The sequence below is a fragment of the Chelonoidis abingdonii genome, chromosome 3 (genome assembly GCF_003597395.2).
Source record: "Chelonoidis abingdonii isolate Lonesome George chromosome 3, CheloAbing_2.0, whole genome shotgun sequence".
Lineage (NCBI taxonomy): Eukaryota > Metazoa > Chordata > Testudines > Testudinidae > Chelonoidis > Chelonoidis abingdonii.
In genome coordinates, this window is record NC_133771.1 from 15,190,414 (window position 1) to 15,204,528 (window position 14,115).

At 40.3% G+C, this 14,115-nt stretch overlaps 1 protein-coding gene and 1 long non-coding RNA gene across 4 annotated transcripts in view; one reads left to right on the forward strand and one right to left on the reverse strand.

The window, feature by feature from the left end:
* Nucleotides 1-14,115, forward strand: part of RUNX2 (RUNX family transcription factor 2) — a 110,648-nt gene that overhangs the window by 11,403 nt on the left and 85,130 nt on the right. For both annotated transcript variants that reach the window (XM_032802082.2, XM_032802083.2), the window contains exon 3: nt 2,955-3,059. In XM_032802082.2, coding sequence (XP_032657973.1) covers nt 2,955-3,059 — 105 coding nt within the window. The remainder of the gene's footprint in view (nt 1-2,954; nt 3,060-14,115) is intronic.
* LOC116837556 (uncharacterized) overlaps nt 1-14,115 on the reverse strand; it is a 35,971-nt gene that overhangs the window by 8,036 nt on the left and 13,820 nt on the right. Inside the window, exons 2-3 of one of the 2 annotated variants that reach the window (XR_004376724.2) lie at nt 9,419-9,532; nt 3,014-3,106 (exon numbers count right to left, since the gene is read on the reverse strand). This is a non-coding gene — a long non-coding RNA (uncharacterized LOC116837556). The remainder of the gene's footprint in view (nt 1-3,013; nt 3,107-9,418; nt 9,533-14,115) is intronic. The other variant, XR_004376725.2, reaches the window with a different exon arrangement.

Genomic DNA, 14,115 nt, shown 5'->3' on the forward strand with positions numbered 1-14,115 from the left:
CTTCTCTCCGTTTCCCTTCTTTCCCATGACCCATGGGGATGCTCTGATGTTTGCACATTTGAATATTATCCAACAAAAGAAATTACCTGCAACTTCACTATTTTGTTTATTTATTTTCTATCCCATGGCAACACAAACCCTTTTTTGGATGGGAAAATACAAGTACCTTAACACTGGGTCCTAAATGTGTATGCAAAAGTCCCATTAGTCTCAATGAGAGTCACTTATGCGAGGTTGTAGGGCAGTAACTTATCGTTAGGGGCCTGATTCAAAGTCCATTGGAGTCAATGGAATGACTCCCATCTTCAATGGGTTTTGGATCAGGCCCTTCATTTTTTTGTGTCTTGATATTTTGAATTAATCACATTAGCATCTGGATGAAAAAAATATGCAACACATCCACAGGTCGCCAAGTCTGCTTCCAAGCTAATTTCTCTTGTTAGCTTTAGGCTCCAACATATGTCAGTCTTGCCCATTACTATGTCAGTTTCACTCACATGTGTTAATGACAAAGAATGTACAGTTTGGGGACACATTCAAGCAAGAGTGCCAAATAATTTCTTACCCTGTGAGGCTCATTAAAGAGTACTATAATTATTCATTAGCTACCAGAAGTAAATATTTTACATTTTTAAGGGCACAGAGAAAGCTATTAAAAAAAGGTACATAGAAAGATTTTGCAGCTGATAAAAGATACACAGAAAATCAACTAAATCTAACTGTGGAAAGCGTAAGTGTTCACACAAATACATAATCCTGTGAAATGTACTTTGGGCCCAATCCTATAATGTGTAGAACACCTCTTGAAAAGGTGCTGAATGCCTTCAATCCCCTTAGGCTTCACTGGAAGTAGAGGGTGCTCAGCACCTTGAGGATTGGGCCCTTGTCCTACCAAAAGCAGTGAACTGGTTAGTTGGAGGGCTGAGACTTCCTGAATGCTGATACGTTATTGCATCTGTGTAGCTAAGAATATCAAGTAGGGAAAAGAAAACTCGTCCCCTTTCAAATTAGATGTGCTCAGCTGCCTGTAGTTAGGCTTCGGCAGAATGATAATTTAGACATGCGCACAGGCCTTGGCAGAAGGCAAAATATAGCCCTTTATATGAAGTGTGTATTTTTTGGCCATTGTATTATGCAGAGATATTTTTGGGATAGAAAATCTTGCAGTACTTGTCTAGTTGTAGAATGAATTTTCAAGCTGTCACAAGCAGTGTGCTTTATCGTGTTGTTTTTTTTAATCTAGACAGACTTTTATGGCCATTTGACATATTAATAAAACCATAATATGGTAGGACCAAATTTTGTCTGCAGAGGCACTTGGAAACTCCCATAGATGTCTGCAGTAGCCGCCCCTGTACAGATGGGTGAAATGTCACCGGTGAATTTTTGTGTAAGCAATAGGTTAAATTCCTACTATTCCTCTATAGTTACTCTTCTCTGCAATGTCAGTTTTGAGAGACTCGCAGAAGGGTCTGTCTCTACCTTTTTCTAGGGTAGCGAGGAAGAGGGCAGCCAACTTCTTCCACATGCTCCCACTGCTGCCTACTACCAGAATTTAACCTTTTTGGTTTTCCGTTCCCCTTGCCAGAGCCTGGAACTCACAGACTTCACTCTCACTAGTGTCTGTTAGAGAAATGGGTACAACTAGAGCACAGTTCTACCTGGAAAGTTATTTTACTCTACATGAAAGTTTTATTCTCTTGAAACAGTCTCTGTAGCTTGCTCTTAGGAAAATATGGCTAAGACCGTCTGAAGTCGTACGCTTGATAGTAAATGATGCGTGTCTCAGACAGGTTTTGAAAGTATATGACTTGGCTTGAAAAGAAAGATCAATTACTAGATCTGACAGCCAAAGACCTGTTCTGTATTAGGCTTTGAATTGATTGTATTAAGTTTTGCGCTCTTACATATTGTTTAAGATTTGTGTTTTGATTGACTGCCTTCAGAGTTCAATGAGAGGGGAAAAAAAGTCACTGGCCAAAAAAGAAAAGTTTTCAGATTCTGGTAAAGTAGCAGTTTAAATGAGCAGTAAGGCCTGAGATTGCTGACTGTTTTATTGAGTCACTGTTGTACGCCCACCTTTTCCTGTCTTGAAAGAGTTTGCAGTTTTGACTATCTGACGTGACTAACCGTTGCATATCTGACTGATTACAACTGTCAGTGAGTCTGCAGAACAGAGGCCAGTGTCTTGGGAGAATGTATGCTGAGATCCCGTCTTTTGATTATTTATTTAGTTCTTCATTTTGCCAAAGGCTGCAGATCATCGTGTACAATGTCTATGTGAAATGGAACACTGAAAAGTTAAAATGCAGATTTGTGATAGAAAATATTTTATACATACAAAAACAATTTCTCACAGGCAGTGGATAGATATTTACAGATTTAATAGATGGAGTATATGTAAGGAAAATTTTCTGCTCCAGTAACAAAGATAGCATCATATCATGATAGGCAGATTAAGGATGGACACGCAAAATGTTACATGGTACCCACGAGGAATATATATTTTTTCCTCATATTATTGTAGTGAAGTCAAACACATAAAATGACAAAACAATGTGAAGTAAATAACATTAGGAACAAATTCTGCTTTCTGTCACCCCACAGTAAAACGTAAATAACTCTATTGAGCTGAGTTGCTTTGGATTCACATTGATGTAACTGAGAGCCGAATTTGGTTTATCCTCAGTAGTGAATTACTCTTGTTCTATCACAGTGTCACAATCTAATATTAAATAAGAAATCTTAAATTGTCAACACTTGGATGGTATTACTGATATAAGGATATAACTGAAGGGGAAGAAAACTCCTATGATTAGTTTGTGTTTTTAATTTTCATGACTGTGGAAATGACTGGGAAGAATTGTAAACGCCTTTTATTCTTTGCTGCCCATGCATATGTCTGTTTTCATGTTATAGTCATTCCTCATTTGTTATTTTTGTTCTCCCTGTAGGGAAGAGTTTTACCTTAACAATAACTGTCCTTACGAACCCCCCGCAAGTCGCTACATACCACAGAGCTATAAAGGTTACAGTGGATGGACCAAGAGAGCCAAGGAGTAAGTACTGGGTTCTTCTTTATGCTCTAATATCTGCTGATGGGAGTCTGTAAAAGTAAAATGTTAATTTTGTTTAATAGAGTGTTGTAGCTGGATTACATTTCTTTGTGAAACATAGATCCCCATTCGGCAAAATACTTAAGCACATGCTTAACTCTAAAGTATGTGAGCAGTTCCATTGAACTCAGTGGGACTACTCATATGGTTGAAATTAAGCATGTGCTTAAATTCCTCTGAATTAGGGCAACACTGAGCCTTATTTTCATGTACACTAAGGCCCCTTTACACCACTCTGGTGTTATAAGGGAACTTTGGAAATAGTGGGCCTGATTCTTATTTATGCTAAGGGCCCATTATACTGCCAGAATGGTGTAAATGGGCCTTGGTGTAAATGAGAATCAGGCCCACTGTGTCCCTGTGTCATTTGATTTTTGGGACAGTAGACCCAATCCAGCAAGGTGCTGAGTGCCCTCAAATTCCATTGACTTCAAACTGAGGAGACTCAGAAGTTAGCAGATACTCACTGCCATGCAGGATCAGTCCCAATTGATGGGGATGGGAAATGCTTCTTTGCTCAGGATTTCTTTTGCTATCACACACTTAATGCATCTGGCCCAATGGCCACTGGTTAATCATGTCACAACTGAAATTGGATTTTCCTAGCACAACGTCCATTTTCAACTGTGTACTTACCACAGATCCTGGGAGCTAAGGAGCGAAATAAGTAACCATAAAAGCCCTATCATGTTGACAGTGCTGTCTTTGTGTATTTCCCAAGCACAGACAATGTGTTTAATTAAAAAAAAAACAGACTTTCACTCACCTTTTATAACATGCACATGCCTTAATTATCAAAAATCTATTTGAAATAATTGCTGGCTTTCTTGTTACGACAGTTGTGTTTAGTCATGTTCCAATAATTGTTATAGATAGCTCCTACTAATAGATACAGTCAGACCTGGTTAATCTATCTTGGTTTATCTGTCTGGCTGGCAGATTTAACTGGTAATCAATCTTGTATCGTGCAGGTACCACTGAGGACCCAGTCCTAGATTTTTTCTTAATCTAGCTAGAAACTGTGTTTCCAAATTGATTGGGATTAACCAGGTCTAGTTGTATTTAAAGTATGTTGTAGAGATTAAGGATTATTTGATGAATCGCCACATTAAAGATATCTCCTAATGGAAACATCTCAATTCATTGTTTTGTCTTTGATCAGCAAATTCAGACTAGACCTTTTAGGGTTTATAGGGAGTTTTACTTAAAATACTGCAAAGGTACAGGTAGGTAGAGTTGTACACAAGTGAAGTGGCTCCCCGGCCAGTACAGCTGAATTTGCAGATCCTTCCCCTAAGATTGGGAGAAGTGGTTTAAAATGTCTTCTGCCTTACATAGGACCAGCCCTGTCTGCATAATTTTCCCCTGATCAGTAAGTGAGAACAGTCGTGACTCTGCTCTTATGGATGCATTTCATTCCATAGATGCCTCTGGTGCTGCCTCCTCTTGTTGGAGGTTTTCTGCTTTCAGGTTACATTGCAGAGAGTGTTTTGTCTTGTCTTACTCTCTTTTGGTAATTTTTCTGTTCTTGCTAAAGATGCTGTGTTCACCTGTGACTGCTGGCCCTGTCTAACCTGCTTGGAGACTTCGGGCTAAATGTGTTCCTGGTGTAATGCCAAAGGAGTTAGTTACATCAGGAATGAATTTGGCTAATCTATTTAGGGGCTGCTTCCATGTGTTGATGCATCCATGAAATTGGATATCTCCAGGCAGAGGAGACAGTGTGGGCTTGGGGGTGGAGGGTGAAGAGTGTATAGAGAGTAGCATCTGAATAGACGGGGATGGCACAGACTGTGGGAGGAATAATTTAATTAAACTGGGACTGCACCATCACAATAAGCAATTAAAAAAACCTCAGGCTAAGTTCATGTATCTTAGAAATCCTATTTTTAAAACAACTTGAATTTTTTACTCTAGTCTCTTTGGGACAGATCTTCAGCTGTGATGTGCATCTACTATTCTTAAGGGTGGATGCTCGATAACTGAAAATCAGTTCCTGTAGTTTCGATGGAGTCCACTTGTATGTAGCTTCCAGTCAGTCAGACGTGGCCAAGAAGGGCCAATTCAAGTTTAGAATGTTGTTTGGCTGGTTTATGTTGCTCATTTCAGAGTTGGTTGGTTTGTGCAAGCTCTGTTGTTTTGGACTGATACATAAGATATGGGATCATAATAGCTAGAGACTCACTAGTTGTTTTGAATGGGAGTCATTGATGTGAATTTTAGTGAGAGAGCGGCTTTGGAAAATGGATTCTTCTGTAGAAGCTTCACTGACATGTTTTTCTTCTGAGAATTCCTGCATTAATTTCTGCTCTTTAGTAATTGCATTAATCAGTGTAATAAATTTTGGCACCTGCCTTGCATGAGGAAAGCTAGGTGGTTGGGGGCAATAATGACTTCTATTCAACAAGTGGCTCTAATAGCAGATGTATTTTTCTTAATGAGTTATATATCAGCAAACAGTGCCCCTCTTTGCCAGGACCTGCATTTCACACAAATGTCTGAAGCATGTTATTCTATTTTTCCTCTCTCTGGCAGCTAAACCAGGGCTGTCACATCACAAACAACTTCTTTTCTTAATATACACATCTGGCGTTGGCAGTTGGACCAACTTCATAAGAGCACATGATCATCATTCATTACAAGATTAAAAAGTACCCCATGGCATCATTGATGTTTTTTAACTTTGATCTTTTGCAGTTGTGATTCATCTCAGTTATAAAACTTCCCTTTAAAGGAACACAACTGATGACTTATTAGAACCTTCATCCTAAGTAGCGTAAACATAAAATTATGCACATCTTTACAGAATGTCATTTACTTGGGTTGCCAGCTTATCATCTTAATACATGACTTCATGCTTTAGATCCTGAATTTGTAAAGCGTGTTTATAGGCAAGGCACTTTGACCTTCTGTTGGCAAGTTGATTCGAGAGAACAAACACTATATGTTTTCCAGCAGCAGCAATACCATGACAGATATTGCAATCATGACCTGAGGAGGTGCGGAACACTCATGGCACCCAGTGACTTCAGTTGGAGCTTTGGAAGCTCAGCAGTTTGGAATGTCAAGCTCTTAATATTAGCTCTGTTTAGTCATATTAAACATCTGCTTGTAGAAGCTTGCTGCTCTCACCTCGCTCAGTTTTGTTGTTATTTTAAAATTTTTCAAGATGATGGCGTCAGGTTGCCTTATTAGATTGAGTCTAGAAAGTGAACTGGTAAAAGCTGCCCTTTTTACATGGGGGAAAGGTGAACCTCTTCCTGTGTCTCTTTGTAGGAAAGAGGTGTTTTTTTGACTAGTTAAGTCTCAGTGTTAGCCAGAATGCAGTTCAGGGAGTTCTACATTGCTGCATGACACAGTCTTTGTGTTGGATTAGGACAGAGCATGGCATGCCAGGTAATGGAATCTGGAGAGTGGATGGGGTAGGGATCTGGGGGACAAATTTGTGCCTTCTCAAATACCTGACATATCCTGTTATGTAACCGCCCCTGTCTTTAATGTACCGGACTTATAAAATGTAGTCTCCAAACTGATAGACTACATTTTGTAATCCACTCAAATGGAAGTGAAATTTTGAGCTTTCAGCCAGGGACAGGGTTAGACTTGTGGGGGCCCAGGGCAGAAACTAAGGAGCAGGCTCCCACCCTGTCTCTCTTACCTGCTCACACACTGGACTTTTGTAACCTTTCTGAACTGAAGCCCGAACCCTGCCATGGAAGGCTGAAGCCAAAGCCTGAGCCCTGCCACGTGTGGCCCCTTGTGGCGTGGAGCTCTGAGCAATTACCCTTCTTGCTACCCCCTAACGTCACCCCTGTTTTCAGCATATATTAATTGGTAGGGGAAAAAAAGCTCTGCTTTCATTAGACTTGCAGAATATTATCTGCAGCCAAAACCTGTGAGGTACACACGTGATGAAAGGTATGAGCAAACATTGTCTTTTTGTCTGTGTACTCTACAAAAGACAAGCAAAAGCTAGCAAGAGGAGCTTGTCAGTCTGGGTATTAACTGTTTGGCCGACTGGCTTATAAAATGCAGAGCAGTGATTGAGATTTTTGAGATTCTTAGACTTAGAACCATAACAGCTTTTAGGAAGTTCTCTCTCCTTTCTTCCAAGGGGTGGGGGTGGAGGGGTAAGTCTGGGGTTGGTGGAATGTGCTTTAGAGTAGAACAGCTTTAAATCTCTTTCAGTTTTTTTATTCTTTTTTTTACTTTTGACTGACTGTCAGGAGCTGGGCTGGTGGCCAAGCAGGAAATGACACATCGAGAGGCATTTGTGTTGTGCAACATTTTGTGGAACTGATGCAAGGCTACATTGCCTGTTTACGCATTCCTTCACTAACAGACTGCATGGTAGTAATTTTATTCAGCGATACATGGCATGCTACGGCAAGGAGCTGGATCCTTCACATCTTTTTATGCAGAATTATCACAGCAGTTAAAACATGCAGTGTGTCCTCTGTTTAGAATATTCCCTGGCTTGCTTTCAAAGACTGCTTCAGCAACCCCTTCTTAACTCAATATTTACTGATTTGAATATGTTTTTCCACTGTGGTAAGTTTGTGTAGTGCCAGGAGATGTGTAGTTTTTAGAACAAGAGCATATTTTACATATGCACAAATTCCACTTTATACTTGTAGTTTATATTAAACATTGCTAAAAAAATGTTTTAAGCTATAGGTATTCCAGAAACTGAACACAGGTTAAATATGAATGTGGTAATATGTTGGCGTAGTCAGGAAATTTTCATTTTAAGTTAACACTGAGGTCCTTGAGATATTATAAAAAGGCTGCTGGATTCTCATCCAAGCAGAGGTTAGAAAGACGGAGCCTAATTCCAATCTCTTTTACTCTGTGGAAATCAGATTGTTCTGGATTTCTACCACTGTAAATGGGAACAAAATAAGGACCAGCAGGGGCATGGTTTGAAAGTTGCTGTTACTGCCAGTGATAAGTCTTCACCTCTGTGTTACGAGCAGCTCCGTTCTATAAGATGTGAGCTGGAATGTGATCATAAGGCCTTAGGAATGTTCAGTGCTGCTGTGCTATGCTGTTCAAGTTCGTACACCACGACTATGTGCCATGTAACATAATCTACTAAGGGTCTGATCCTGCAAGTGCAAAGCACCCACACCACTCATTATTTGCTCTGGGATTTGCAGATGCTCAGAACCTCTCCTGGTCAGGCCCAGAGTTTCCTAAGCCAGTAGTTCCCAACCTTTTTCTTTCTAAGCCCACACCCCTCTCCTGCCCCCACCCCCACATACTATAAAAACTCCATGGCTCACCTGTTCCACAACAACTGTTTTCTACATATAAAAGCCAAGGCTGGTGTTAAGGGGTAGCAAGCAGGGCAGCTGCCCAGGGCCCCACACCTCAGGGCACCCCACGAAGCAGAAGCAGTAGCTGCACAAACTTGACCAGTGTTGCCCACGTGCTTGCCTCTACCCCTGAAGATATTTTTACAGATGAAAGGGTAGCTCTGTGTTCATAACCATTCAGTTCTTATCCTTACTATTGGGGCGGCTAGTGAGGATGATCATTATTGACAGCTGTCATTAATGAGATGGACACTAGTTTACCAGGAACTGCACTGAGACCACCAACTTCATTTCATGGAGGTCACCAACCAGTTTTCAGCTGATCATACCTTTTGATCCTGGGCCGGATAAGCTGAGGAAGAAAGACTGAGCCATGCAGTTCACCCATAACCTCAATTTTGTATAGTGCAGTTGTTTTGAAATCTACATGATCCATATGGTTTTCGTCAACCTGCTCTTCAGGAGCACACTGCTGCCCAGAGATGTCTGGGAGGGGCGTTGGCTGACCATGGACTTAACTACAGAGGGAAAATCCTGCAGAAGACTATATAAAAAAAGTAAATAGATAAGTCTGAACAGAAAACTGCTTAAAACACAATCTCATTTGGTGTATAAGATGATACCACAGTATCCTCCAAAGTTGCAATTATTTTATTTGTATTACGAAAGCCCTTTCAGGCCCCAGCTGAAATATGTTCAATGCTGTACACATTCACAGTAGGAGGTGGTCCAGTCCCAAACAGCTTACAACATACACTGAATAGATAGCGGGGAGAAAGGGATGCAACTAAATAATTCTAGGCAATAGCAGAGTGAGGGCATTCTATATCTTCACATGGCACAACGTGAGGGGGAGGACAGCAAGAAAGCAACTGTGATCTGCAAAAGACAGTTCTGACAGTTAAAAACCATTACTAGTAGTTTTGTTATACTGGCCTTGCAGCAGGATCCTACAAAAAGGCATTAAACTAATATATATCTTACCTTTATATAGTTTATTTCCTTTTCAGCCATTCTAAATTTCTTTATAAGCTTTAGATATGGAAATCACTTTGTTCGCCCCTGAAATGGAGTCATCCCAGAAGTGGAACATGGGAGCTGTTTAACAGTATGCAACCATAAGATAAAGAAACTTTTTTGAGGAAGTGAAGAAGAATATATCTAACTGAAAATTCGTATGTGTCTGGGAGTCTTAGTAATGATCCCATATTGGAATTTGCCCAGAACATGAGAACAAAACCCCCTAAGCCTATGAAAAGTGCTGGAATCTCTAATGAGTACAAATAATCAGCTCCTCTGTTCTCTGTCTCATCTAACATAGGCCATCTCAAGCAGTACAGCGTCTCCACTAGTACCATAGAGTTAGATGTATCACAAATACCACTTCTTGAAGGTCTATCGTCCAAGTCAAGATCAAAACCTGAGGTGGCTTAGCTACAGGCCTGGTGTTTCACAACGTCTCCACCTCACTAAAACATTGTAGCAATACATAAGCAGCCGAAAGTACGGAAAGATGATAATACGCTGTGTGATTTTTATAGACAATATGGCTTGAAGAGCAAGTGGAGAGGGGAGAGTTCTGTATTGTGCCAATGTCCCCACTTTCTTTTCCAACCATAATATAAAAATGAGGGCATTTCTGTTTTCTGTCCCAACTCAGCTGCTTATGTGCACGTGAGACCTCAATACGTATGGTGAGTGGGATTTTCCCTTTTGTTAGTAGTGTGGATATTCATCCAAGGAAGAAAGAATGAAATCTAGCAATAAAAAAGGCTCGCATGCCTTTTGCTTAAAAAAAAAAAAAAAAAAAGCTGGTTGTGCCTACAGCAGCTGCAAGATCAGAAAAGAGTATCAGTCTTCATTGTATTGATGCCAGCTGCATATGGTAGGCTTGCTTTAGAGTCTACCTCTAGTACCAAGCTTTTCGAAATGCTTGCCAGGTTTGTGATGTTGTCCTGCATCAGCATATTTTATCTCTTTCTTTCTTAGTCAAACTTCTATACTAACCACTTGCCTTGCCTTGGGCATGCAACTTGTTTCACAGCACCATGTACACCCTTCTCACTGAATATCACCAACTCAAGTGGTTTTGCTGCCTCCAGGCCTCCTGTCGTGCAGTGCCAGATTCTGCCATCTTTACTCTCATTGAGTCACCTTACTTTTCGCATCGCCCCATTCATTTCATGGGGACTCTTCAGTATGAATAAAGCTGTCAGAATCACAACCACAGTCAACTGGTACTAATTAGTTTGCTACATTTTTTTTAATCTTGGTGCCCTATCCAACTTCTTATATCCCCAGTGTAGTGGAAATGATCCTGAATACCACCACCAGTGAGAGTTCAGAGGTTAGTAACATTGTCTTTCTGAGCTAGACAGGACAATAACCATCTAAATAAAATAGTATAGTAGGATTTAAGAAAGGGCTGGATAAATCTCATAGTGACATTTGTAACTTAAGGTGCTAAAATACAAGGATAACCCAGACCCATGTTGCCGGGTCAGGAAGAAATTATTTCTCTATGAACAACATTGTATATCCAGTGGAGGTTTCCTGGGAAGCACCATTCATAGGATAGGCCATTGCCAGAGGTAGTGTGAAGTGTACAATACAAAACCTGATGGGCAAACTGTCTGCTCCAATACGGTATAATTTATGGCCTAATTTTTCAAAGGCAGGCTGATTTTTTGAAAGTGCAGACTCTCTAAAATCAAGCCCCTTCAGTAAATTTTAAACTGGGCAAAAAGAAAAAAACGTACTCAAAATAGTCTCTTTTGAAAATTCAGCCCTATATTTTTAAGTGACTCAAAAGTAACTAAAAAACGGAGCGCTGGAGATAAAATACACCCCCACTCTTGCTAGGATGTACAATTAATGAGGTGTGTAGAGGGAAAGGGAAGTGCTTCTCATGGCAAAGACTGTATCTACTTTTGTGTTTGTTCAGCACCCAGCAATAGTGAGGACCAGATTTTGATAGGGGCTTGGAGGCAATAGCGTCTTACAAATAAATAAGAAATTTAGATAAATGAAAAAGTATATTTTAGGCAAAAAATCATAGGCAGGAGTTGTAGACCAAGCTGGATGAGCAAGCATCTCAGAGAGGTGATTAAGAAAAAGCAGAAAGCCTACAAGGAGTGGAAGATGGGTGGGATTAGCAAAGAAAGGTACCTTATTGAGGTCAGAACATGTAGGGATGAAGTGAGAATGGCTAAAATCCATGTAGAGTTGGACCTTGCAAAGGGAATTAAAACCAGTAGTAAAAGGTTCTATAGCCACATAAATAAGAAAACGAAGAAAGAAGTGGGACCGCTAAACACTGAGGATGGAATGGAGGTTAAGGATAATCTAGGCATGGCCCAATATCTAAATAAATACTTTGCCTCAGTCTTTTATAAGGCTAATGAGGAGCTTAGGGATAATGGAAGGATGACAAATAGGAATGAGGATATGGAGGTAGATATTACCACATCTGAGGTAGGCCAAACTCGAACAGCTTAATGGGACAAAATCAGAGGGCCCAGATAATCTTCATCCAAGAATATTAAAGGAACTGGCACATGAAATTGCAAGCCCATTAGCAAGAATTTTTAATGAATCAGTAAACTCAGGGGTTGTACCGTACGACTGGAGAATTGCTAACATAGTTCCTATTTTTAGAAAGGGAAAAAAAGTGATCCGAGTAACTATAGGCCTGTTAGTTTGACATCTGTAGTATATAAGGTCTTGGAAAAAATTTTGAAGGAGAAAGTAGTTAAGGACATTGAGGTCAATGGTAATTGGGACAAAATACAACATGGTTTTACAAAAGGTAGATCGTTGTGCCAAACCAACCTGATCTCCTTCTTTGAGAAGGTAACAGATTTTTTAGACAAAGGAAATGCAGTGGATCTAATTTACCTCGATTTCAGTAAGGCATTTGACACGGTTCCACATGGGGAATTATTAGTTAAATTGGAAAAGATGGGGATCAATATGAAAATTGAAAGGTGGATAAGGAACTGGTTAAAGGGGAGACTACAACGGGTCATACTGAAAGGTGAACTGTCAGGCTGGAAGGAGGTTACTAGTGGAGTTCCTCAGGGATCAGTTTTGGGACCAATCTTATTTAACCTTTTTTATTACTGACCTTGGCACAAAAAGTGGGGAATGTGCTAATAAAGTTTGCGGATGACACAAAGCTGGGAGGTATTGCTAACACAGAGAAGGACCGGGATATCATACAGGAAGATCTGGATGACTTGTAAACTGGAGTAATAGTAATAGGATGAAATTTAATAGTGAAAAGTGCAAGGTCATGCATTTAGGGATTAATAACAAGAATTTTAGTTATAAATTGGGGACACATCAGTTGGAAGTAACAGAGGAGGAGAAGGACCTCGAGTATTGGTTGATCACAGGATGACTATGAGCCGCCAATGTGATATGGCCGTTAAAAAAGCTAATGCAGTTTTAGGATGCATCAGGCAAGTATTTCCAGCAAAGATAAGGAGGTGTTAGTACCGTTATACAAGCACTGGTGAGACCTCATCTGGAATACTGTGTGCAGTTCTGGTCTCCCATGTTTAAGAAGGATGAATTCAAACTGGAACAGGTTCAGAGAGAGGCTACTAGGATGATCCGAGGAATGGAAAACCTGTCTTATGAAAGGAGACTCAAAGAGCTTGGCTTGTTAGCCTAACCAAAAGAAGGTTGAGGGGGGATATGATTGCTCTTTATAAATATATCAGAGGGATTAATATTAGGGAGGGGAGGAATTATTTAAGCTTAGTACCAATGTGGACACAAGAACAAATGGATATAAACTGGACACTAGGAAGTTTAGACTTGAAATTAGACAAGGTTTCTAACCATTAGAGGAGTGAAGTTCTGGAACAGCCTTCCAAGGGGAGTAGTGGGGGCAAAAGACATATCTGGCTTTAAGACTAAGCTTGATAAGTTTATGGAGGGGATGGTATGATGGGATAGCCTAATTTTGGCAATTAATTTGCAATTGATCTTTGATTATCAGCAGGTAAGTATGCCCAGTGGTCTGTGATGGGATGTTAGATGGGTGGGATCTGAGTTACTATAGAGAATTCTTTCCTGGGTGCTGGCTGGTGAGTCTTGCCCACATGCTCAGGGTTTAACTGATCGCCATATTTGGGGTCAGGGAAGGAATTTTCCTCCAGGGCAGATTGGCAGAGGCCCTGGAGGTTTTTTCGCCTTCCTCTGCAGCATGGGGCATGGGTCACTTGCTGGAGGATTCTCTGCAGCTTGAGGTCTTCAAACCACAATTTGAGGACTTCAATAACTCGGACATAGGTTAGGTGTTTGTTATAGAAGTGGATGGGTGAGATTGTTTGGCTTGCATTGTGCAGGAGGTCAGACTAGATGATCATAATGGTCCCTTCTGACCTTAAAGTCTATGAGTCATTTGAAATCCAAAAGTTTATCATTGCTTCAGTGTTGAAATTCCTAGGATATCAAGCAAACTCTCCCTTATCAATTAAAACAATTTTCATTCCTTGGTGTAAAAGTTGACTATAGGGAATGTACTTTCTGCTTTCACACTCATTGGTTTAGACAGACTATCATATGTCTGCTCTGAGGGTTATGTTCAGGAGAGTGCTTGCTTTTGTACGTGTGTGTGTGTGTGTGTGTTATCAAACACTTGTTTGTAAAACCAGCATCATAATGAAATT